The sequence below is a fragment of the Heliangelus exortis genome, chromosome 1, assembly GCF_036169615.1.
Source record: "Heliangelus exortis chromosome 1, bHelExo1.hap1, whole genome shotgun sequence".
In the NCBI taxonomy this organism is placed as follows: domain Eukaryota; kingdom Metazoa; phylum Chordata; class Aves; order Apodiformes; family Trochilidae; genus Heliangelus; species Heliangelus exortis.
Window position 1 is genome coordinate 2526670 of NC_092422.1, and position 24208 is coordinate 2550877.

The following is a 24208-nucleotide window of genomic DNA, read 5'->3' on the forward strand; positions in this document are numbered from 1 at the left end:
TACACTTTGCTTAATCACCCCTCTAGAATGTGTGTTGTTTCTAGTAGATATTGATCTTCCTGTATTTGTTATCTTATATTTGAGAGAGACTTTTGGTTTCTGATGTAATGGGGAGGGTGGTGCAGATAATATGCCCAGCATCTTGATTAGGAGCTGCAGAAGATGCAGTTCTTGAAAAGGCAAAAGCTCATTTCATGGTGTAGTTCCCACAAATATAAATGTTAGATTTTTATCAAGATTGACCATGATGACCTCCTAAGCTCTGCTGGTAAGGAGGAGTCAAAAGACAATCCTAAAAAATGCAGTGTACAAATATTAAGGCTGTTTATGGGAGTTTCTTCCCTTAAACAAAGGTCCCTAGAATGTGCACATAATGTTATATTCTTCAGTGCAGAGTTTCAGACAGTTTCAGTACATAAAGGACTAAACTTTTGGTTCTGTAATCTCATGGAGCAGCTAAGACAGAAATAAGCTGTGCTGCTTTCATATAAGCTCATTTAAAATTGTAAAAACTGCTTTATTTATTAAATAGAAGCAATAAAAATGAGGGATATAATATTTGCAAGGGCTGCAGTGACTTCTGATGCTGTAACTGACTTCAGGCTGTATTGAAATGGAAGGAATCCCATATGCCCTCTGTGTTCTGCAAACATCTTGTGTGTGTGTGTGAAGAGATTTGGGCTCTTCCAGTCACAAAATAAGAAATTTAATCAAAAGAGAACAGTTCTCTGAAAGGTTTCCTTCTGTTTGGAAATGAGCTAAGCACATACGAATGGCTGAATACAAAGTGGTAACATGGAACTGGTGTTATGCTGAATGCTTCTGAAAACATGCTCCACTTAGTGAGAGGAATGTTGCAGCACTGGGGGAGCCATAAAGCAGCTTTTGAAAACCTTAAATACATTAGAAAATGTTATTCATTAGCTGAATTTTGACATCAGTTTTTAAAAGGCTGATTGACTGGGGCTGCAAAGGGTTCCTCAGTGCATCCTGTGGAGAGGGGTTCCTGGGAGAAGTCAGCAAGGGAGGCTTTTAAAATCTTTTCCTCCTCAGAAAAGGAGTCTGTGCCTTGCTGAAGTTTACTTAAGCATCTGAATAACTTAACCTTAAATCTTTTCTTTTTTTTTCTTTCCCATCAGATTTCCTTTATATCCAAAAGGAGGGGAGAAGCTTCAGTTTGAATATGGAGTGTATCTTCTTAACAAAAATATAGCACAGGTTGGTACACTGAGATATTTTACTTCTATCTACTGTCTGTTAGTGTGGCATGAGTGTGCATCTGCTGTCTGTGGTTACCTGCTCTAAGGTGAACATTGTCTTACCTTACTGCTTTGGGCTTGAGATTTTCTTCTGTGGTGTTCAGAGAAGGACTGTGCAGCTAATAATGAATCTTTTCCTCTTCAAGTAGTATAAATTGTGAGTCTGTGTGTTTTGAAAATTATAAATGTTCTCACTTATTGTCACAATTGATGATCAGCTCATGTATTCTCTTTGCTCTGCCTTTATTTTTGGTGTGTTACTACTTTTAGTAGCCCTCTGCCCCTGTACTTATGGTAAGAAAACACAGCAAACTGGAAATTCATGTCTTGCAAGTGTGTGACTTTGTATTTAAAAAACCCAAAACCTCCTATAGTCATCCTGCCTTTCTTGCTCTTAATGTATTTTTAGAACATCTTTTAATTTGGCAAATGCATAGAAACTTGTATTTGAGGTGGTACTAATCCAACACCTTGGGCATGGAATTCAAGTGTTCAAAAAGCTGGTTTGAAAGGGACCAATGGAGGCCATTAAGAGTGCCCAGACCTAGGAGAGGGTCAACTGCTCTTATGTCCTTGTCTTATGTCCCTGGTTGATATTTGTGGAGCCTTTCCTGAAGAAGAGTGGGATCTAAATGCTACTTAGTTCCAGTGCTTGACTGTCTTGACCATTGAAGCCTTTTCTGACACCTAATACAAATCTGGTTTGCTTCTGTTTAGTTGAAGAATCTCTTTTTATAAACACAGAAATCACAGGGTGTCAGGGGTTGGAAGGGACCTCTGGAGCTCATCCAGTCCAACCCCTCTGCCAGAGCAGGGTCACCCAGTGTAGGTGACACAGGGACACATCCAGGTGGGGTTTGAATGTCTCCAGAGAAGGAGACTCCACAACCTCCCTGTTCATTGAAGTCTCTTCCTCTTTGCAGACTTTTCTGCATGAAAAGACAACTTCTTTCTAAAGAGTTATCTCATGGGTCGTGTCTCCATTTCTGAGCTTTCTTATTTCTTATTCTCCATCTGAATCCACATCTTACCTGAAGTGCAGTGCCCAAACCTGGATACACTCTACAGCTTAATAGGCATTAAGTAGCATGGGAGAAATGCTTCACAGATCTTCTAATGAATTTTTTTAAGTTCATTATATTCTCATAGCTTTGTATCTTAACAGTCCAATGTACTGAATTTTGTGATTCAGTGCAGTCTGCAGAGCAACAGAACAGTCATCCTGAACTTGTGCAGCTGACAATTAATGTTTTAGGTGCTGTACCTTGAATATATCCTTAAAGATCCACCTTTTTGTTCTTAATCATGATGGGGGAAGATAGATCCAGAACTCATTCTCATACCTGAGCCTGTTCTCTATCCAAGTCACCAGGCTCAAATATTGAATAGAGCTGGGGTAAAGCCTGAACCCCTGTGGAGCCCCACTCCACTACCACTTCCATGTTCAGCAGAGAACCTTTGTCCAACTACACCCAAAGACTACACACTTGCTCTGTATTCATTCATACTTCATCAATATCCCATTCTCTGGCATATAACACCAGAAAGTGCCAAGAGATTTATTTAAATTCCAACAGAAATATGACATTTCAGTTTCTAACCTGTTTGTAAGGCTTGAAATTAGCTTAGCCTGGCAGTTTTATTCTTGAGTGATCTGATCTTTTTTTATGCTTCGTTTCTACTTGTTTGGTTTGTTTTTCCAGGTCTCTCTTCTATCACTTTCTCCCCATTCCCTACCCCAAATTAAAGTAAAGCTTCTGGGTCTTTTTGTGTTGTTTGTTTTTTAAGCCTGGATTGCATTTACCATTTTCCAGACTTCTGGTATCTTGCCCGTGCTTAGTGTATTTTGGAAGATAATTCCAATGGCTCTGAAATTACTTAAAGGCTAAAATATCTTAAGATGAAGTTAATCAAGTCCTGCTAATCTTGGAAATTCACTTAACCAAGCTGTTAATATAACTTAGACTGTGACTCTTTGTTGCTGGTATTAATAATGGCAGCCAGCTGTTCACACTTGACTTTCATAAGGAAGACAAGTGAGAAAAAGGGATTAAATTCACTTTTCTTCAAATGCTTTGATAGCTTTCTCTCTCCATTACTATCAAATCAATGCTTTCCTTAATCTCTACTTATGTAAATACATTAGCTCATTCTGTAACTTGTGAGTGGTGATGCTGCTTGCTCTGCTTTTCAGCCTTTCTTGGGTTTTTTTCCTGTTCTGGAGTTTACCATTCAGTTATATGGTGCAAGTGCTCTTGTGCTTATTTCTCAGTTGACACAATGAACTCTTCATCAAGCCCAAGTTGGTGCTTTTTCCAGTTCTTGGAGTCTGTCTTAGTTGGCACTGGTGCCTGTAGTATTTTTTTTTTTTTTCTTTTTACAGGAACTGCCACTGCTTTACTTGTTTTCCTGTTTTTTTTTTTTCTATGACTTGTCATTTCTGAATCATTGCCACTGTTGGACCTGCTGAAATCTCTCATTCTGGTTCAGCTCTTGTCCAATTTCTAAAGGGCTATGAACACTTGGACACATGGTCACTCACCCATGTTGCCTTCCAAGTCCTTGCAGTTGGTTTTGAAATCACAGGCCTGTGTTTAAACTCATAAAAGCAAATGATATTTGTCTTAAAAAAAAAAAGTTTCCAAATGTACATGGGGTCACTGGTGCTGGTGCAAGCTGGAGTAGTCAATGGCCAGACTTTGAAGTGGTTTGTACAACACCAATGGTTCACATTTTAATGCTTGAGATTGGATGGTGTTGAATATAAAAAAGCAATAAAAGGAAATCAGAAATTTTGAGGTGCTTCTACAACTTCTTTAATCAAGAAAATGTGACCAAAGTCCATATGAACTGTTGTAGTCACCTTGGTTTTGAGATCCTGGGTCAAATATTGCAGCTTTTTTATAGTTCTGCCAAGGGCAAATTCCATTGTGGAAGCAGCATGAAAGCAGAGCAGGTAGATAATGTGCAGAAATACATCACCAAAGTGTGGTGCTCAGGGACTGACTTCATCTAAAACCCTGAGATTCTTTGAATCCTTTGTGTGTTCTTGAGGCTGGAACTGTTGAATTTAAGTAGCTTTTAGAAGATCTTAAGGCTGTGTCAAGAAAAGCTTCCAGATCTGCTTCATTCATGTGAGTATTTGAAAATAATTCTTTGGATGGAGAGTGAGCAGCTGCCTCTTCCTTATCTCTAAACCATTAGAATATGAGGGAGTCCTTTTAAGGCTCAAAGGTGTTGGCCTTAATTCAGGGAACCAGTCATGAAAATTACTCTGTTGGGAATAAATGTGAATTTTGGTTGCTTCATTTCCTCTGGCTGCTGTGGGAAGACTGGAGGTGCCTTGGAGGAACACCACTGACTCTACTTGAGAGTGAAGGGTAGAGCTTGGGTCTCCATCACCTTATCTGCATCAGTCTTGCAAATCTTGATCACTGTGGGTGGGATGCAAAGACCCCAGAAAAAATTACATCAACTTAAAGGAATACTTAAAAGGATTTGTGTAAGCTTCCCTGGTTTCACAGATTTTTACTTTCATTTTTATTTGGTTTTCCTTTTAAAATAACCTGGAGTGGCAAGAAGAAACATGAGTAGGAAAGAAGTGATACTGGGTTGATATTAAATAAAGTTACTGACATGAAAAAAAAAATCTTCTGGAGATAAAGTGTTACTGTTTTGTAAAACAGCAGGATAATAACAATGAAAACCACATCTTGCACTCAGGAGAATTCAGCTGGAATTAGAAGCAGCTCAGTGCTAGCTTGGTAGAGCATTTATTTGGAGAAACTTGCTTTGCTGTTACATTCCAAAGTCAAAACAATGTGTGTTAATTCTTAGAGTTCATAATAACTTCCATCTGTACGTGAGCACAAATTGTTTCAATCCCCATCTTTTCTGTTTGTGAGATTGAATCCCTCACAAAGTTCATGGAGTAGCTTTTTAAGTTGGATAATAGTAGGTAAGACCTTAAATTTCCAGTTCAGAATTCAGCTCTTGAATGAACATACAAATGTGTTGTTTTTTTTCAGAGGAACATAAGTGACTTATGTCTTAATAATATCAATAAACCCAAATCACTGTCATTCAGAGCATTCAGTTCAGGAAGGAGCTTGAGGTGCTGGAGCAGGTCCAAAGGAGGCAACTGGGCTGGTGAAGGGATCCAGCAGAAATGCTGTGAGGAAGGGCTGAGGGAGCTGGGGGTGTTGAGGCTGGAGAAGAGGAGGCTCAGGGGAGACCTCATCACTCTCTCCAAGTCCCTGAAAGGAGGTTGGAGCCAGGGGGGGGTTGGGCTCTTTTCCCAGGCAACTCTCAGCAAGACAAGAGGCCATGGTCTCAAGTTGTGCCAGGGGAGGTTTAGGTTGGACATTAGAAAGAATTTCTTGATGGAGAGGGGGATCAGGCATTGGAATGGGCTGCCCAGGGAAGGGGTGGATTCTCCATCCCTGGAGATATTTCCAAAGAGCCTGGATGTGGCACTGAGTGCCATGGGCTGGGAACTGCAGCAGTAGTGGATCAAGGGTTGGACTTGAGGAGCTCTGAGCTCCCTTCCAACCCAGCCAATTCTAGGATTCTGTGATTGTCAAAGGTAAAGCAGAATGAAGATGCTAAAAATGGGAGGGAATTATGTAGCTCTCAGAAGCCTGAGGCACTGGGAGAACACTCAGGAGGTAGCTGGTCCCACAAACTCTGCAGCTGTTAAGTTTTGGGGTTGTGGAGTATCTGAGGAAGATGAGGCTTTCGTAAGAGGATGAAATGAGCTCTTGCATTACTTTTAACTCTGAGCTGGTGTCTCAGAGTTCTTCTCACTCTGAACATAGAATACATGAGGCACACAGCTCAGCTAAAGTGCAGATGTGGACCTGGCTAAGCTGAGCTCTCCTAGGTCCCCTTGAGCAGTGATCTTGTTCCTTTTTTCCCTCTAAGCTCCTGAAAAGTTTTATTTAACCTTTGAGGCTGAGGAAGTGAGAGCTCAGTGGCTTTGAGTTTCAAATCCCAGGCCTGTAGAAAGACAGAAGCTTTATTGCTGCTTTACTGGTGTTTTGCTGTCTCTTTCCTTCATTCCCAGAGCCTTGATTGCTGGGGCCTGACCTCAGTGTAGGTTCCTCATTGCATATGAAGAGATCATCTTATTAACCATGATTTTAGTGACCATCCTTCATGAGGTGAGTCCTTAATGAGCACTTATACTGCCAGTCTTGGAGAAGACCTGGCCTGAAGTTGGATGCAAGATGAGATTCATAGAATCATAGAAGAGTTTGGATAGGAAGGGACCTTAAAGATCATCTAGTTCCAACCCCTCTGCCATGGGGCAGAGGGGTCCACCAGACAAGTTTGCTTAAAGTCCCATCCAACCTGGTCTTGACCACTTCCAAGGTTTCATTCCTGTGTTGGTCCTGATTTCTAACCCATGCCTTTATGATGTGAAGCCTTTAAGGGAGCATGACCATGACCATCTGGTTCTTGAACCTCCAGTTCCTTTAGGTATTCAAGAGGTCTTCTTCACAGTGTTTGACACGCACTATTCCTTGTCTGGTTGCAAGATTTCTTGGACAGGAAATAGTTGATTTATAGCTCTAGAGCTGGTTTCTTCTGGTCCCAGTCAGAAAGGGGATTTACTGCAGCTGTTTTCTTGTCCACAGAACACTCACCTTAATTGCAACTCTGAGTATCAAATGATGATCAGATGGTATTTCAGTCGACCACTCAAGGGCATGGGAGTTAATTTCTCTCTTTACCTTCTGGATTTCCAATTCTGAGTCTCATCCTGCTTTCCCTATAGAACCATGGGCCAGAACTATGAACAGTGCAAGAGTCCTTTAAACTTGTTGCTGCCATGGCCTTGGTTACTAACTCCATCTGGTTTTGGTGGTCATGGCATCAGAAATCCAGGTGTTCTGTGCTTCTCTCAGTTACTCCTCTTGAAAGGAAAATTGCAAAACCAAGCAGCAAGTAATTTGGGCTGTTCTGCAGCTCTGGTTTTCTACAGTCAAGCTAAAGAGTGAACGTGTCATGTCTGACACCAGTTCAGCACTGGTGTTTGGCAGGGAGATTCTGCACTTGGTGGCAGTCAGAACTCATCTTCTGAGGTATCACCTCCAGGTTTTGTGAAGTCATTTTCATTTGTTACGTTGCATGAATTAAGGATTTTTTTTTCTGTTCAGAGTGAATGCCTGCTCACAATTGCCACGCAAGACAAGGCCTCTCCTCTGATCCAGCCTTGATTTATTTTGTCAGACAACTATTAAGTGATGTTAGACTGATCCTCCTATTCACATTGGCATGATTTGCTCAGCCTTGGCCAAAGAATAGTTCTGCTTTCATCTGACAGTCATTAGCAACGGGTGAACTTTGCTGTTTGACATGAAAAAAATCCCTCAAAAGCTTTTGTCAGCTCCTCCAAGGATGTTTGTTTTCACATCAGTGCACCAGAGATCCAAGCAAGGAACTTGAGTGTCTAGCACTGTTTTCATGTGTCCAGAGTCACAGAGTCCACATGGTGGCAGACAACATTTATGTGCTTTGTGTAACCTGCTAGAGATGTTGATCAGTCACTGCTGCTCTCTTGGGAATGGCTTTTTTTAGTTTCATCTACTTGTCTAATGCACGAGGTAAGTAGCATTCACAGAAGCATAGAAAAAAAAAAAAGCAAATTACCTCTTGATGTATTTTAGTTGTGGTCAAAGGGATATATTTCTAAGAGAATAAAAGTTAAATGCTGGTGTACTACTGCCATATGGAAGAAACTGAACTGAAATTCAGCTCTTAAACATGCATTGAGGCAAGATGTCCAGTTCCTGGCTCTGTAAGTCTATCTAAAATGGGAGAAAATCAACTTTATAATAGAAACTATTAAACTTTTCCATGGGAAGTTGAACGACAGAAATGTTAGGACTAGAAATTTGTTTTGGCAATAAACACACCCCAGCAGAAGTGTCTTTAAGAGTTCTGTGGGTATCAGTGTAGATGCAGTGGTTATGACCCTTTGAGTGTAGGATGCTGTGACTTGCACACTACATCTTTTATGAGGCCCCTAAACTAAGATCATAAACCCCACAGTTCAGAAAGAATGCACTGTCTGAATTTGTGGCCAATTTTAACTGCACAGGGAAAAGTGTTCTTGAAAGAGCACAGGTTGAAGCCAGAGCCCAGTCCTCATCTTGTAAAGTGCCAAGCATTCATTTTCATGTTAAGAGGAAGGGACTGCACCTGAAAAACCACAAAGTACCTTCTCCAGCTGTGGAGAGCCAAAAGCTTTTAGGAGAAGTTTCATTCCTGAAAGTCTCTTAGGGTAGCAATGGGCTGATACCCAGCCAGATCATTTCAAATTGGGGAATTTACATATGGTTTCTTGCAAGCTTGTTGGAAGGCTTTCTTTTTTTTTCCTTTCCTATCAGCCATGCCAAGATAAAATAAGTTGAAATGAGACAGGATTAGCTCTAGCAACAGTCACCCTTTCATTCAGATGCAAGTCTTGCCTCTCCTTGCCCACAGGCCATTTGTTCTGATCAGCAAAGGCCAATGGGAACCTGCAGAGGAGCAGATCTTGGCCAACATGGACTGATCACTGCACCTGCAGCTTCAGCCCAAGCAGCCCTGGACGTTTTCATAGAATCATAGAATCATGGAATTGGCTGGGTTGGAAGGGACCTCAGAGCTCCTCAAGTCCAACCCTTGATCCACTCCCCCCGTGGTTCCCAGCCCATGGCACTCAGTGCCACATCCAGGCTCTTTGGAAATATCTCCAGGGATGGAGAATCCACCCCTTCTCTGGGCAGCCCATTCCAATGCCTGATCCCCCTCTCCATCAAGAAATTCTTTCTAATGTCCAACCTAAACCTCCCCTGGCACAACTTGAGACCATGGCCTCTTGTCTTGCTGAGAGTTGCCTGGGAAAAGAGCCCAACCCCCCCCTGGCTCCAACCTCCTTTCAGGGACTTGGAGAGAGTGATGAGGTCTCCCCTGAGCCTCCTCTTCTCCAGCCTCAACACCCCCAGCTCCCTCAGCCCTTCCTCACAGCATTTCTGCTGGATCCCTTCACCAGCCCAGTTGCCTCCTTTGGACCTGCTCCAGCACCTCAATCTCCTTCCTGAGCTCAGGGGCCCAGAACTGGACACAGGACTCGAGGTGTGGCCTCACCAGAGCTGAGCACAGGGGCAGAATCCCTTCCCTGGACCTGCTGGCCACGCTGTTCCTGGTCCAGCCCAGGATGCCATTGGCCTTCTTGGCCACCTGGGCACACTGCTGCCTCCTCTTCAGCTGCTTCTGCTTGCAGGAGGAGCACAGAGTAAGACAAAGGAGGTTGAACAATGTGGTTGGGTGGAAAAAGGCAAGGGGAAGTGTAGGGCTTTGCACCTAGGGAGGAATAACCCCAGGCACCAGTAGGGATTAGGGGCTGACCTTCTGGAAAGTAGCCCTTGGGGGGTGGGGGAAAGACCTGGGAGTCTTAGAGGAAAACCAGTTAGCCAGCAATGTGCTCTTGAGGCCAAGAAGGCCAATGGCATCCTGAGGTGCATTAAGAAGAGTTGCCAGCAGATCAAGGGAGGTTCTTCTCTCCCTCAGGTCTGGGGAGGCTGTCTCTGGAGTTCTGTGCCCAGTTCTGGGCTCCCCAGTAGAAGAAAGACAAAAGATCTACTGGATAGAGTCCAGCAAAGGGCTACAAAGATGCTGAGGGGACTGCAGCATCTCACTCAGGGGACAAAGCTGAGAGATGTGGCTCTTTTAGCCTGGAAGAGCCTGAGAGGGGGATCTTATCAATGCTTATAAATTCTGAAAGGGTGGGTGTCAGGAGGATGGAGTCAGACTCTTCTCAGTTATACCCAGGACCAGGGGCAGTGGGCACAAACTGGAACACAGGAAGCTCTATCTGAACATGAGGAAAAATATCCTTACTTTGGAGGGTGGCAGAGCACTGGCCCAGGCTGCCCAGAGAGGTGATGGAGTCTCCATCTCTGGAAACATTCAGAACTTGCCTGGGTGCCATCCTGTGCAATCTGCCCTGGGTGAACCCTCTCTGGCAGGAGGGGTTGGACTTAGATGATCTCCAGGGGTCACTTCCAACCCTTCTGTGATTCTGTGAAAAGGAGAGGTGACACCACTGACATTGCCTGGAGCCAATTCTCCAAAATAATTTTGGGGACATCCCCCAGCAAGTTTGCTCTGTGTGTTAGATCAGTTGTGTTTTACAAAGCTGTCATCACTTCTGTGCCTTAACTCTTCAGCCTCCTGTTTTGTTGGGGTTTTTTGGTTTTTTTTAAATGACTATGTGTTTAAAATAGAACCAAAATTTAGTAATCAGAAGGAAAATGGGTTCCTGATATAGTTAAGCTGACATAAACATGTGACTGGCCAGGTCAAACAGCTTCATAGTATATGTAAGCATTAGATTTTGAAGCTGAAAAAAAAAATAAATAGGAAGGTGGGAAGTCTGTTATCAAGCCATGGCACAATGTGTTAGTGTAGGGAGAAATTGTAGTGGATAATTTTTCCTAAAGAGGAGGGTGTGTGCTCTGCAGGCAAAGCTTGACTTTCAGATCTAAAGTGTTAACACCTGTGGAATTCATGGACCTCATTTCTGAGCCTGTCTCTTCCTTCAGGGGCCTTCTCACTTTCTGCCACATTGCCATCTCGTAATGGGAGAAAATAATCATGCTAAAATGTGCAGCATTTCCTCAAATCTCACTGTAATGCATAAAAATTACTCTTACCTCTTATTAGCAAGCAAGTGACAAGCTGTGGGTTTGTTGTTTTTTTTCCTGGGCTTGTGTTAACTTTGTTTTTCTGGTGCACAATTTAATTGGGATGTTTTGTGCTCCATGCAGCAGGGTTTGTCTCCTACTCCTATGCATAGAATTTGGCACATCAGGGCACAAATAATTTTTTTAAAGCTTTGGCTATGACCACTGCTTAATCACCCATAAATGTTTCCATGGTTGAAGGTTAAAGCAAGTTTTCTCCAACAAAAGGTGTAAAAGTGTTGGATGCTTATTGGCTCAGTTTACTTCTTGATCAGTCAGAGCACTTGGAAATCCAGAGCTCTAAAATATTTTATTTTTCAAGAGACTGGAAAATAACCACAGGGACTGTTGTAGCTGCCTTTCTTGGCCTTGTCCACAATTCACATCAATATTTTTCTGGTTTTTATTGTATCAATAGAAAAAATCAAGCTTAGGTCCAATTTAGCAAGTGTAAGTCACTTGTAGTTGTTTTCAAGAAGGTGATTGCTGGATGTGTGTTGGTTTAATGCTCCCTGAGCTCAGGTTTTAAGTATGAAATATGCTCCATCATGTGAGAAATGATTTCCATTGTCAGGCTGTCTTGGTGCTGTTTGGTGTTTGCTGAATGACAGGGTTATCCTGATAGGAAATAACTCTTACAGAAGTTAAACTATTGATTCTGGACTCCCTGAATGAGAGGTTTTCACATTCAGTTAAAAATCTAATTGTTTTTAGAACTCAGATCCCCTTTTTCCTCTGGAAGTAGCATAATGGATACCTGGGAAGCAATTCAGCTTGGGTGAAACATGAGGCTGGGAGCTGAAAATCCCCAAATTCTTCCTATTTTTAGGCTCTGTGGCATGAGCTCTTTGAGTAATGCTTGCTTCAAGCAGGAGCCTTTTGGCTTAAAGGAGGTTTCCCAGCATAGAATAAAGGAACAAATAGCTGAAAGACTTTGTGCTTGCAATACCTAAGGAAGTGCATACTGAAAGAATTCTGCAGGTTCCTTTTCTGCAACATCTCAAAGAAAAAGGTAAAGCTGGAATGATGCCAAAACCTGCCTGATTTTGGAGTGGATTTGTCAAATTATGAAGGTAATGGGTAATTATAGGAGTGAGTAGGACCATATGCAAAGTTCCTAAAACCTGTTTGGAAACTTTTTTATATTGCTCTGAGCAATGATAGAATAGTTTGGGTTGAAAGGAACCTTCATGTACTCCAACCCCCCTGCAGTGAGCAGGGATATCTTCAATTAGATCAGATTTTTCAGAGCCCTGTCCAACAGGACCTTGAATATTTCCAGGCATGGGGCACCTCCCATCTCTCTGGGCAGCCTGGGTTAGTGTCTCATCACCTTCACTGTAAAAAATTTCTTCCTATAACCTAGTCTGGAACCTTATCAGTAGCAGAAAGAAGTTCACAGGCTTCTGTGGATGTTCATCTGCTCCCCAAGCTGATGAAATAGCATTGATATAGCTGCTGAATTTAGGTTCTGGGCTACAGTCACCCTGATTCCAGCCAGGACAAGGTGGGTTCACTCTTCTCAACCTGTGTACTCCAGAGACAATTATCCTCCTGGTGTCTGTAGGTAAAGAGCAAGCTTCAGATCTTCTTCTGCAGTACAAAATTATGCTTAGGGAGGTAAAATCAGAAAGTAAACATCATGTTTAAGGTGTAGGTACAAAACATTCCTTGTCTTTCTCCTTCTGGCTTTTGCACATCTGACCTTTTGTTCTCTGCCTGATGTAATGATTTTTAAACCCAAAGTTCAGGATGAATGAGGTCATACGAAGTGTGCCCCGTGTCTTATAATCCAATAAACATCACTTTGGGATGCCAAGGCATTTGAAGAAGTTCTGACCTGAACCTGGAAAGGTTATGCTGTGTAGTTTCATCTGGTTGAGCTCTAATGCCACAAGACTACAGCTGAAGGGTAAACATGGTTTGAGTTATTGTAGTGCTTCACTGGGGAAGGGGGAGGGGGGAAGCTTTTCTGAGGCCAGTAATGCTCTGTCTTCTAAATTGTTTGGGTTTTTTGTTTTTTAATGTTCTTTCTGTAAAATGGTCACGGTATATGAGAGGCACCTTTATGGGCAAGAGGGCCCCAATCTTGTTATTTTTACAATGAACCCACTAACCACCAAATTTTATGGGAATAATTTACTTAGGTAAGTGGCTGCTTCCCCCATCCTGGCTTTGACAGTGGTTTCCCATATCCTTACTGGGATACTGGGCTCTCATTTTGAGACCTCTCTGGTGGGGTTATTGTGTTTACTCTCAGGAAGAGCTTCACAAATACAAGTGAGGGAGTCCTGGAGGAAACGTGGCTTTTGGCTCATGGAAATGTTTAGTTCTGCAGCGTGTTCTGCATGTTCTCAAACACGTACTCCTATTTCCTTATTTTCTTGTGGTCTATCTCCAATAAACACGATTGCTGTGAAACCAAAATCCAGTATTAAATACTGCCTATTATCACATTTCAGTTTTAAAAATCAGAAGAAAACCACTACTAAGTGTTTGGCAGAGCTGTAGGGTCCAGGCTGCTGCTGTAATTGAATAATGATCAGACTGTGGTGGGTGGGAGGTGAAGAAGCAGCTTAATGTAATTTGAAGGCAAATCAAAGAATGCAGAAGGGAATTAGATCTATTTTCAGATGAAAATTTAGTTTCCCTGGTTCCTGCTCAGTCACTCCTGTACTTCAATTTCATGCATGAATTTTCCTCTGCCTCTCAGGTGGAAGTGCATTCAAATTCTCTAAGCTGAGAGGAGAGGAAAGGAGATGGGGCTGTTCTTCAGGTAGCAAGAGCAAGTTAACAAAAATTTAAAAGAAAAAGAACAAGCCAGGAAAAGTTACAAGATGAATTTGGTGCAATCAGAGCCCCAGCTTAACCTAATGTGTGCAGACTGTGGCCATAACATGGAGATCAGCATTTCCTAACTCTACCATTGACTGTCTTGGACCAGTGATTTTCCAACATTTTGGCTGTTAGTTATCACTGTTACAATTCAAAAAATATCTTATTGATAGCCTCTACCTTGGAAATGGGAGGGAAATCAGGCTGGTTTAGACTAAAAATATGTTCTAAAAACGAGTGTGATTGTAAGCAGCCTTTGAAGGGAAAGCAGAAAATGGAGTTGTTATCTCCTGGTACTGCTTTGATTGCTGTTTGGATGCCTTACTTGTTCTTGCTAAATCAAATTGTGATTAGAGTCCTTTAAGATGGTTTTAATGAAGGGTTTTTAAAGCAGCCTGGGTCAGCTTGAGGAGCTTTAAAGCCTGTGCCCGATGGGCTAATGAAGGACATGGGGCTTCAAGGCTGTTGATGTAACTTGTTTTTCTTGTTAATTTAGTACTCTTAGAAGAACTGCAAAGTAAACATCTGCTTCTCAGGGTGGACCTCTGAACAGCCTTGAAATCCACTTGGGAGAAGAGGCAGGCACTGGCATATCATGATACAAGTCAGCATTTCCCTAAAAACACTTTTGTACTGGAGCACTTTGTCTTGTTTGGATGGGGGCTGTCACTGCTGTGGCAGTTTTCTGTTTGCTCCTTCTGAAAGCAAGATTGAGGACTTAAAAACTTGTTAGAATCACAGTTCTTGCTATGTTGCTTTTTTTTCCTCTCCTGCTTCCCCAAGAAACTTTAAGAAAAAAAACCCAAAACACACCTTGGTTAGATTTACTTCCAAACTGTGAGAGATGTATGCTGACAGTCTTGTAAATTATAAAAAAAAAATCAAAATAAGTGTTACATGTTTGGGTTTGAGATCTACTATCTGAAGAGCTAATGGGTGCATTTTGTACCCAAGCTTAAGATTTTTTTCAGTAAACCCACACGGCTGTTCAGCTCTAGATTGAATAAAGCAATGGCAAGCAACATGTTAGGAGTGCAAATAATCTAAAATTTTATAATTTCCCCCAAAAGGTATAAACACACACAACTGTTTATATAGCAGCAGGCATTATTTCACTGATCCCCCAAGGTTGTTTATATAGCAACAGGCATTATAACAACACTTTCTGTTTTCATTATTGCACTGCTTAGTCATCTGTATCCCAGCCAGTGCTCCTTCATACTCTGAAAAGTCATCCAGGATCTTGTAAAACAATTAACTATGTCATTTTATTAAAAACTTGCCTTTTATATATCTGTCCCAGCATTTGACATCCCCTGAAAACCTTCTGTAAATGCTTGGCCTCTGACCAATACTGTGAACTTGAGTGAAAGAACATTTTTCCTTCTATTTTGGTTTTTGGTTTCCAACATTTGGGGAGCAGATGTCCCTTTTCAGTGTTTGAGGCTATCAAGGAAAACTGATTGAACTGAAATCATTCAGAATTGTTTGACTTCAGAGCACACAAGGCTGTCACAGCTTGGCCAGGGGCACCCTGTGCTGGGTTAGGAACTGGCTGGAGGGCCGGGCCCAGAGAGTGGTGCTGAACGGGGCTGCATCAAAATGGCGGCCGTGGTGTCCCCCAGGGATCAGTGTTGGGCCCAGTGCTGTTTAATATCTTTAGTGAGGATTTAGATGAGGGGATTGAGTCCATCAGCAGCAAATTTGCAGATGACACCAAGCTGGGGGGAAGTGTTGATCAACTGGAAGGCAGGAGGGCTCTGCAGAGGGACCTGGACAGACTGGAGAGTTGGGATGATCCCAATGGGGTGAGGTTCAACACAACAACTCCATGGGGAGCTCCAGGCTGGGCACAGAGTGGTTGGAGAGCAGCCAGACAGAGAGGGACCTGGGAGTCTGGATTGCCAGGAAGCTGAAGAGGAGGCAGCAGTGTGCCCAGGTGGCCAAGAAGGCCAATGGCATCCTGGGCTGGCTCAGGAACAGCGTGGCCAGCAGGTCGAGGGAAGGGATTCTGCCCCTGTGCTCAGCTCTGGGGAGGCCAGAGCTTGAGTCCTGTGTCCAGTTCTGGGCCCCTCAGCTCAGGAAGGAGCTTGAGGTGCTGGAGCAGGTCCAAAGGAGGCAACTGGGCTGGTGAAGGGATCCAGCAGAAATGCTGTGAGGAAGGGCTGAGGGAGCGGGGGGTGTTGAGGCTGGAGAAGAGGAGGCTCAGGGGAGACCTCATCACTCTCTCCAAGTCCCTGAAAGGAGGTTGGAGCCAGGGGGGGGTTGGGCTCTTTTCCCAGGCAACTCTCAGCAAGACAAGAGGCCATGGTCTCAAGTTGTGCCAGGGGAGGTTTAGGTTGGACATTAGAAAGAATTTCTTGATGGAGAGGGGGATCAGGCATTGGAATGGGCTGCCCAGGGAAGGGGTGGATTCTCCATCCCTGGAGCTATTTCAAAAGAGCCTGGATGTGGCACTGAGTGCCATGGGCTGGGAACCACGGGGGGAGTGGATCAAGGGTTGGACTTGAGGAGCTCTGAGGTCCCTTCCAACCCAGCCAATTCTATGATTCTGTGATTCTATGAAAGTTTAGCAGTGGGTTGGGTCTTGCATGGACACAGAGGGTCCTGCAACATCAGTTGCCTGCAGGAGGGACTGAAGGGAGTGCAAAAATGCTGGGAGGTTTTTCAGTGTAGAGTATTATGCATACCATGTACTGAATTGCCTGGTATTGTGAACTTTTATTAACACAGTCTGAGCTGGGAGACTGCTTCCACATGTCTTAGAACAAGATGGATATGGCTGGGGAAACAAAGTGGGAAATGATGACCAGATGAGTTCAGAATTGGAGTCGTTCTGCTCTCCCAAAGAAAAAAAAAAAAAAGGATATTCCAGTCAAGGTATTCTGTGGTTTCTGGCTGGAAGGAAATGTGTATGCTTGTATATCATTAGTCATTAAATACTCTTACAGAAATTAGTAGAGGAAATGGGCTATTCTTCTTTGCATGTAAATACAGGATATCATTATTTTTCTTCAGAGGTGATCCCTTAGTGGCAGAAGCCCTAATTTTGATCTTGGGTGCAATCTGATATAACTCAGAAATAGAAAGATAGCTAAATGGTTTCTTTTTTAGCTAACTGACTTGAATTCTTCTTCTCCTTATGGACTTCATAGGAGAGTAACTCAACCTTTGTGGGTTTGTATTTTAATTAGTTAACAAATGAGGTATTTACACTTGTCAAGATTTAATGAATGAATCTTGGAATTTGTTGCCTTTGGGTAAGCTTTTACATTCTATGAAATGATTTTAACTTAATTATAACAGTGCAGTTGATGGAATAAATTCCTTGGAAAATACTTGGATGCAGGAGTGGTTTAGAGATGCTCAAGGTGGAGCTGATTGACTACCATGTCTTTGATGCTGTTTCATGCAAGGAAATGCTGGTAGAAACTGAAGCAAATTAATATAATTTTTTTGCTCTTCTTAAGGAATCTAAACCAGTTACTCCTGCCTTATTATGAGCTAAATTTAATTTGTTTGTCATGCCTCACCTCCAGCTAATACTGTGGTGGTAAGTGAAACACTATCTTAGTCTGTGCTGGAAATTAAATGTTTAAACATGCAATTGGAAAGCTAATAGAAATTTTAGGAATAAATCTACCTTTCACCAGAACCATTGTATTAAATACAGCTCATTTTAACACTTAGGGGTTTCTGTGATGTTGAAATAAATAGCAACTATAATACAAAATACCCTCTGGTATCATCTATACAGGTAGAGTTGGCCTCTATAAATTTCATCTCATTCTTCAGGTTCTGTTCAGGTGGTTTCTAAAATTGTCTTAGCACAAAGAAAACCCTCAGATTTTATGGAATTCTTTTCTATTTCCTGTATTCACTGGTTTTACTCAGTAAAACTGAGCTTCCACTTCAGTCTGAGCAGTTACCTGCTGACAGTTAAAAATATTGATTATCTTTTTTTCAAAGGCTTTTCATAATGCAGAAATTCTGGAAGTTTGTCACACTGGATCTGTAGTGTCAGAGGTTTGGGGTTACATGTTTTTTGAGAAAGCAATCAGAGAAATTTAGAGTTGTTTTCTAAAGTCTTGTGGAAACATTATTATGGGTTTTTTTGTTTTTCTTCCAGTTAATTAGCTACTTATTTCCATCTCTTATTAATTAACTAGCTAACAACCAACACAAAAGCCAAAGCAATGTTTAAACTTGCACTTTGAGATCATCAAAAGGAATAAATCTCTGTAACTGAAAGAAATTTCAATATAAGAAAAATTAAAAAAATTTTTCTTGTATAAATACAAGAAAAATAAGATATTTTTCTTTTTCCACTCCTTAAATATCCCTTAACTTATTCTGTCTTGAACCATTTAAACATTATGAGGCATCTGCTCTGCCACATCTTGCTTCTGTGGAGTCAGTGTTGCTAAAACCTGGTGTGAGAGCAGACTCAGGCTCCCACCTGAGGTGTCTGATGTCTTCAGCTTATTTGTTTCCCAGTTCATGTTTACTTTGTGTTTTTCTTCCATCAAGCAGCGTTTCACAGAGCACCAGGGAAAAGAAAAGCTGTATAGAAGAGCTAAATATTAGTAAGGAAATAGCAATTAATATTTTATTACTTGAACATTGTTAATGATTTACTCACAGTCCCGTGGAGAATACACGGTCATAAATGTGAACACAAATCTTGGACACTTGTTCACACAAATTAAAACAGGCACGTTTTCTTTGCTTGGCCAGGTCTCTTAATATCCTGGAGGAACAATCTATTTTATTAGCTAAAATGCTGCTTTTGTAAATGATATTTGGTTCTTTTGGAAACTCAGTGTGGGGCGGGTGGAGGTGGGGGATGTTCAATAGCAACAACTGAAAAGAGAATTTTGGAGAATCATAACACAGTCACCTCTTTCTGCTTTTGTTTTCCTACCCAGCTATCATGTTTCAGTCCCTTCTTGCTTTCTTTTTTTTTTTTTTTTTTTTTTTTCCCTTGGTTTGGTTTTGGTTTTTTGTGTGTTTTTTTTTTTTTTTTTTTTTTTAACATCTTCCATAATGCTCAGCTCCATGTTCCTTTTGACTCTCATGGGCAATGCAGCTGTCTGCTCCCTACTTTTTTCTCTTCTTAAATTGATTTTGATGTTAAAAGGTGCTTGTGTGAATCCTACTGTAACAGATCCCAGGTGATGGTTATTATTGGTGTTCAGTGTCTTCCTATTTATTGCACAGGGTGGAGTAACCATCTCTTTATGTGTGGTGTTGTCTGTTAAGCAATGAACTTAAGAAAAGATGTGTAAAAAATCCTTTATGGATTGGGGAAAATGCCAGTCCTTGTTAATTGGCAGAGGGCAAGAGGAGGAAGAGGAGTTCTGCTGTCTTAGGTAAAGAAAGAAATCTCCTTTTTAATCCCTCCTGTCTGCTGTGTGCTGTACACGTAGGGAGTTCTATCAGTAGAAGTAGAAAGATTTTATTTAGGGTGTGAAACTACCTGTTAGGGTATGAAACTACTGCAAACCACTGTGAAATAGGGGTTAGCCTTGTTACATTAATGGGGGAATATTTTTGGAACCAGACTAAAACCTAGGAACTCATGGCCCCAGTGCTTCAACCTTTTTTTTTTTTAATTTTTTTTTTCCTGTCACTAGAAGTCAGATGAGATTTTTAGCAGGTTCTGGGTTTGTTTGGTAACACATCACTGTCAGCTTGTATTGATCCCAGAACATCAGGCAATATTGCTCTGCTTTTCAGCTATTAGAAAGCCAAACTGGAATGCAGTTTATAAAGTTAAACCATGTTTTTTCCAGAGGTTTCACATAACTTTCATCCTAACTGGACTTACTCTGCATCTCTGCTATTTGCAATATGAAAATGTGTTTTAACAGAAAGGTATTTTTGTTCATGTTGTGGTACAAGAGTCTCACATACATTCTTCTGATCTTGGCTGTTGGAAATAGAGAGATCCCTTAATCCAATTCTTTTCATGCTTTGAAACCTTAGAATTCAAGGCTGACTATAAAAGGAGTAGCCTATGAACATTTGATTGGAGGAGGAGGAACAAATGTAATGTTTTTAATTTTTTGGTATTCTTCTGTGTTATTTTTTTTGCCCCAGGCTAGTTCTTTGGTTAACCAAATCCACTGTAATCCCATCAGGAGAATATGGTGATTGTTTAGTAATTTATATTGTGGGGCTGTCTTAATCCAAATTCTGTCATTGTAGCAGAAAATATGAACCCAAGCCCACCATATGACTTGACTGTGTCCATATGGAAATAATAAACTGTGTAATAAATGGCCTCCTCTTGTACAACACAGTACTGAGGCTGATTTTTATTCCAAAGCAATTTTTTCCTGCTAGAAGTCAGATCAGCACAGAAATAATTCCCAGTTTCAAGAGTCTTCTTCCATGCAAAAATTTATTGGTCCATTCTTTGGGAGGAGGCATTGGTCTTTGTAACCTAGAGAAGCCTTCCCTCCTCCTTGCTTTCAGGATTTATGGAAGCAGGTGTGTACTTCTGAAAAATGAGTTTAACTGAGTGGGATTGTTCCATGTTTCAGCAAGTAGCTCTATCAAGGATCAAGTGGGTGCAGTTACTGGATGTGTGTATGGGAGGCAGCTGTGACTTCAGAGGCTGCTGACATCCACTGAAAACCATGTTGGGTTGGTACTGCCTCATTCTGATAGTCCTAAAGGTACTAAAATTCAGGGGGTTGGGTTTTTTCCCTATTTTAATTACATGAGGGCTCCATTTCCTTGCAAAATTTCTCTGAAATTTAAAGATTCATAGAGAATCATCATGGAATCATAGGTTGGCTGAGGTTGGAAGGGAGCTTAGAGCTCATCTCCTCCAACCTCCCTGCCAGGGACACCTCTCATCCAGACAAGGATGCTCAAAGCCTCCTCCAACCTGGCCTTGAACACCATCCACAACTTCTCTGGGCAATCTGTGCCAGTGTCTCACCATCATCCTACTGAAGAACTTCCTAAGATCCAGTCTAATCCTCTTCTCCTTCACTTTAAATCCATTTCCCCTTGTCCTGTCACTGGATGCTCCTATAAAAAGTCCCTCTCCATCCTTCCTGGAGATTCCCTTTGGGCATTAGAAGGCAGCTCTTGGGTCCCCCTGGAGTCTTCTCTTCTTGAGGCTGAACAATCCCAGGTCCCTCAGCCTCTCCACAAAGCAAAAACTCTTCTTTCAAACTTGAAAGACAGACAAGAGTTTTTCCCTTCCATGTGCCACGTTCTTCAGAGGTTTTTTATTTTCTTTTGGAGACTTCTGAAATAAGTAGGATACCATCACCAGCAGTGACAGTTCTCTCCTGTACCTCATTGGATATTCTGAAGGTAAAATGCAAGTTGTGGAGTCACCACATTCAATCTTTTTATTTATTTTTTCACCACAGAGTTAATATTTGGGTTCAAGTCAGCATTTGAAGCCTCTCTGTTACATGGGGTTGTGTTTGAATGCTGGGATTAATTATGAGAATAATAGCAGCACTTTAAATGTTGATATAAACTGCATAAAGAACACAGATTTAGATCAGTTGTGTGACAATATATATTTTTAATGGTTGATATCCCTCTAACACTACTGATTCCAGCATACATTGATATACACAGGATGCCAGATGACACTTCCCAAATAAATGTTTTCTATCAGTGAATGCAGGACATTGTTTTGAAATGTGGTGTTTTAACCTAATGCCTGTATTTTTATTAAGCTCTGAGGCTGCTCTCTTGTTTCAGATAGGAAATGGAAAAACTGTAATGAGGTTTAACAGTCAGCTTGACTGATTATTTTATCCCTGTTCTTGGGTGGGTTTTGCTAATATGTGGTTATAAGTACTAAATGGAACATTTCCTTAAGGGGAATAGATCTCTTGGAGTGGCTTGATTATCCAGCACTTTCTTTGAGAATTTAGTACATTAACTGACCATAATGTTATATTCATTGCAATCTGGGATTTGGAAAGCCTGCTAAGTTTTGGTTTTTGGTTTTTTTTTTTTTCCTGTTCTTGTAGCTTAGATATCAACATGGGCTGAGTACTCCAGATCTAAGGCAAACTCTTCCTAACCTGAAAAACTTTATGGAACTTGGACTAATGGTTAGATGGTAAGTATTGCTTTTTTTTTTAATTAAAAGAAAATGGATGCTACAAAGAAAATCAGCTTTAAAAATCTTTCACAAGCAGCTGCTTCTTCACAAGAGTTCAGCATGTTTGGTGACTTCTCCAAATTACAGGCTATCCAAGGTGTCCACAAAATTCTACTGTTTCTTTTGGTTTTGTAAAATCATCTTTGTGATAGGGCCATAATTCTTTAAAAGTGTAATTCAGGTGAGCTGGATGGGAATCAGTGAATTACAATCACCAATATTTTTCTTAAGTAAAATTGCTGCCTATGAGAATAGAAGCAGAATAATCACAAAATGGTTTTGCTTGGAAGGGACCTCAAAGATCATCAAGATCCAACTCCCCTGCATGGGAAGGGACCCCTCCACTAGCCCAGGTTGCACAAGGCTTCATCTCATCCAACTTGGCCTCCAGCACCTCCAGGAGAGGGGGCATCAAAACCTCCCTAGGAAACCTCCAGCATCTCACTACCCTCATGGTGAAGAATTATTCCTGGTATCTTAGCATTGAGTGTTGCTGCTAAAAGGGAAGCTACAGTAATAAATGACTGAAGATTTAGCAACCTTCCAAGGAAATCTTGAGTGCTTCTGCTCTGATTGGCTCTGGGGCATCCAAGCTCCCTCTCCACCATGCAGAAAAAATCAAAGCAGGTTGGGTTCTGTGTTAAAAGACTGAAGTTAGTGTGGGCTTCACTTGCAGCAGCTGCTTGAGTGTGAGGCTCCACTAAGTCTCCTTAAGCCCACTGAGATAAACTGAAATATTTGTGGAAATCACAGCTCACTAGCAGTGAAAGAGAATTTCTGCAGGTGGTAGGTGCTTTGTGCTCTCATTTTTTTTTTTTAATTTATGGTCTTGGAATTGTGTGTGCTCATGCAGCCTCTTCCCACAAGCAATTTTGTCCTGAATTCTCTTCATCTTCATTCTTGGGGTGCCTGAAACCCACCCAAACATAGCACTGTGCCATTTTAGGATCCCCAGGTTAATTACTCACTGCTCCAAAGCTGCATGGGTCTTTTGTGGTTCCTGTCTCATACCTGGCCCCATGCAGATGCCCTGGATACTCCAAATATTATCTAGTGTGAGGTAAGCCCACCAGGTTACACACTGCTGGATGCTCTGTGGATGCCCTGGACATGGATTCTTTTGCTGCTTCATCTGATCTGAGAAATAATTCCTTCTGGCACATATTATGTTAAATTAAGATGAAAGAGTGCTTCAATCTCCCTAAAGAAAGCTGCTCATTCCTGACAAGGTAATGAGCTATAAAGCATTAATAGCCAAACCTTAATATTTGGGGGCTAGAGTGTAGATTTTAGGGGTTTTAGGTTTTTAAAAGCCATGCTTGAGCTTGTTTTCAAATCTGATGTGAAATGACACTAAATATTGTGATAAGTAATTTTGGGTTGAAAAACAGTGGTTGAAAAACAAATATACAGCTTTTTCTTATGTACCCATTTCTGCAACTTTTATAGGATTTTGTTATTCCAGCAGTGTTCTTATTTTGCTGTATTTTAGTAGGGTCCTAAATTCTTGCTGAGCTCTAGAAGTCTCTCTTTTTTTCCTGCAAGATGCAAACATGGGCTGAAAACAGAGTATGTGATCACACATCCTTTTATGCAAACCTAAAAGCAAGCTTTTTGTTACTGATCCACTTGAAAATGTTAATTTCATTTGAAAATGAAAATGTTATACTGGGTTAGTGCCTCAGAGTAGCTCAATAAATTAAATCTTTAGGATAAAAAATTTATTTCAGTGGGTAACAGGGATGAAAATCCTCTGGGAGGTTGCCATGCCACAGCTCTTACCAGCCCTTATTTCTGTGTCACACTTTGCCTTTGTTATCTTTCATTCCTTGCACAGAAATGCTGATCCATGTGAACTCTTAAGCTAGTGTCCAAATCACTTATTTTGGAGGAGAGTCTTGGCAAAGGAAGACAAACCCAGGAGCAGAAATTGTATCATCTTGGAGCAATACTGTCAAAAGTGTTGCTGGTTCATCCTGTCAGTGATTTCAGGCACTCTTGAAAAGATTCTCCCTGCTTTTCTTCCTATCCCCTAGAAAGATGCCTAAAGAAAAGCTTTCTTCATCAGGAAAATATTGCCAGGGATTTTCATATGGTATTCATCACTGTCATGTAAAAATCCTTAGCTATCACATGATCCCTTTAGCAAATCTGAAAATAAAGTGCCAAAATACCAAAACTTGGGACTTCTGTCACACTTGTGTGTACTCATCAGTAGAGTGGGGGGGATACAG

General features: G+C 41.4%; 1 protein-coding gene across 1 annotated transcript in view; it reads left to right on the forward strand.

Annotated features, from left to right (window-relative positions):
• The window catches only part of UVRAG (UV radiation resistance associated), a 106019-nt gene that overhangs the window by 70944 nt on the left and 10867 nt on the right, over positions 1 to 24208 (forward strand). The window contains exons 13-14 of the mRNA XM_071764176.1: positions 1140 to 1218; positions 21841 to 21932. Coding sequence (XP_071620277.1) covers positions 1140 to 1218; positions 21841 to 21932 — 171 coding nt within the window. The remainder of the gene's footprint in view (positions 1 to 1139; positions 1219 to 21840; positions 21933 to 24208) is intronic.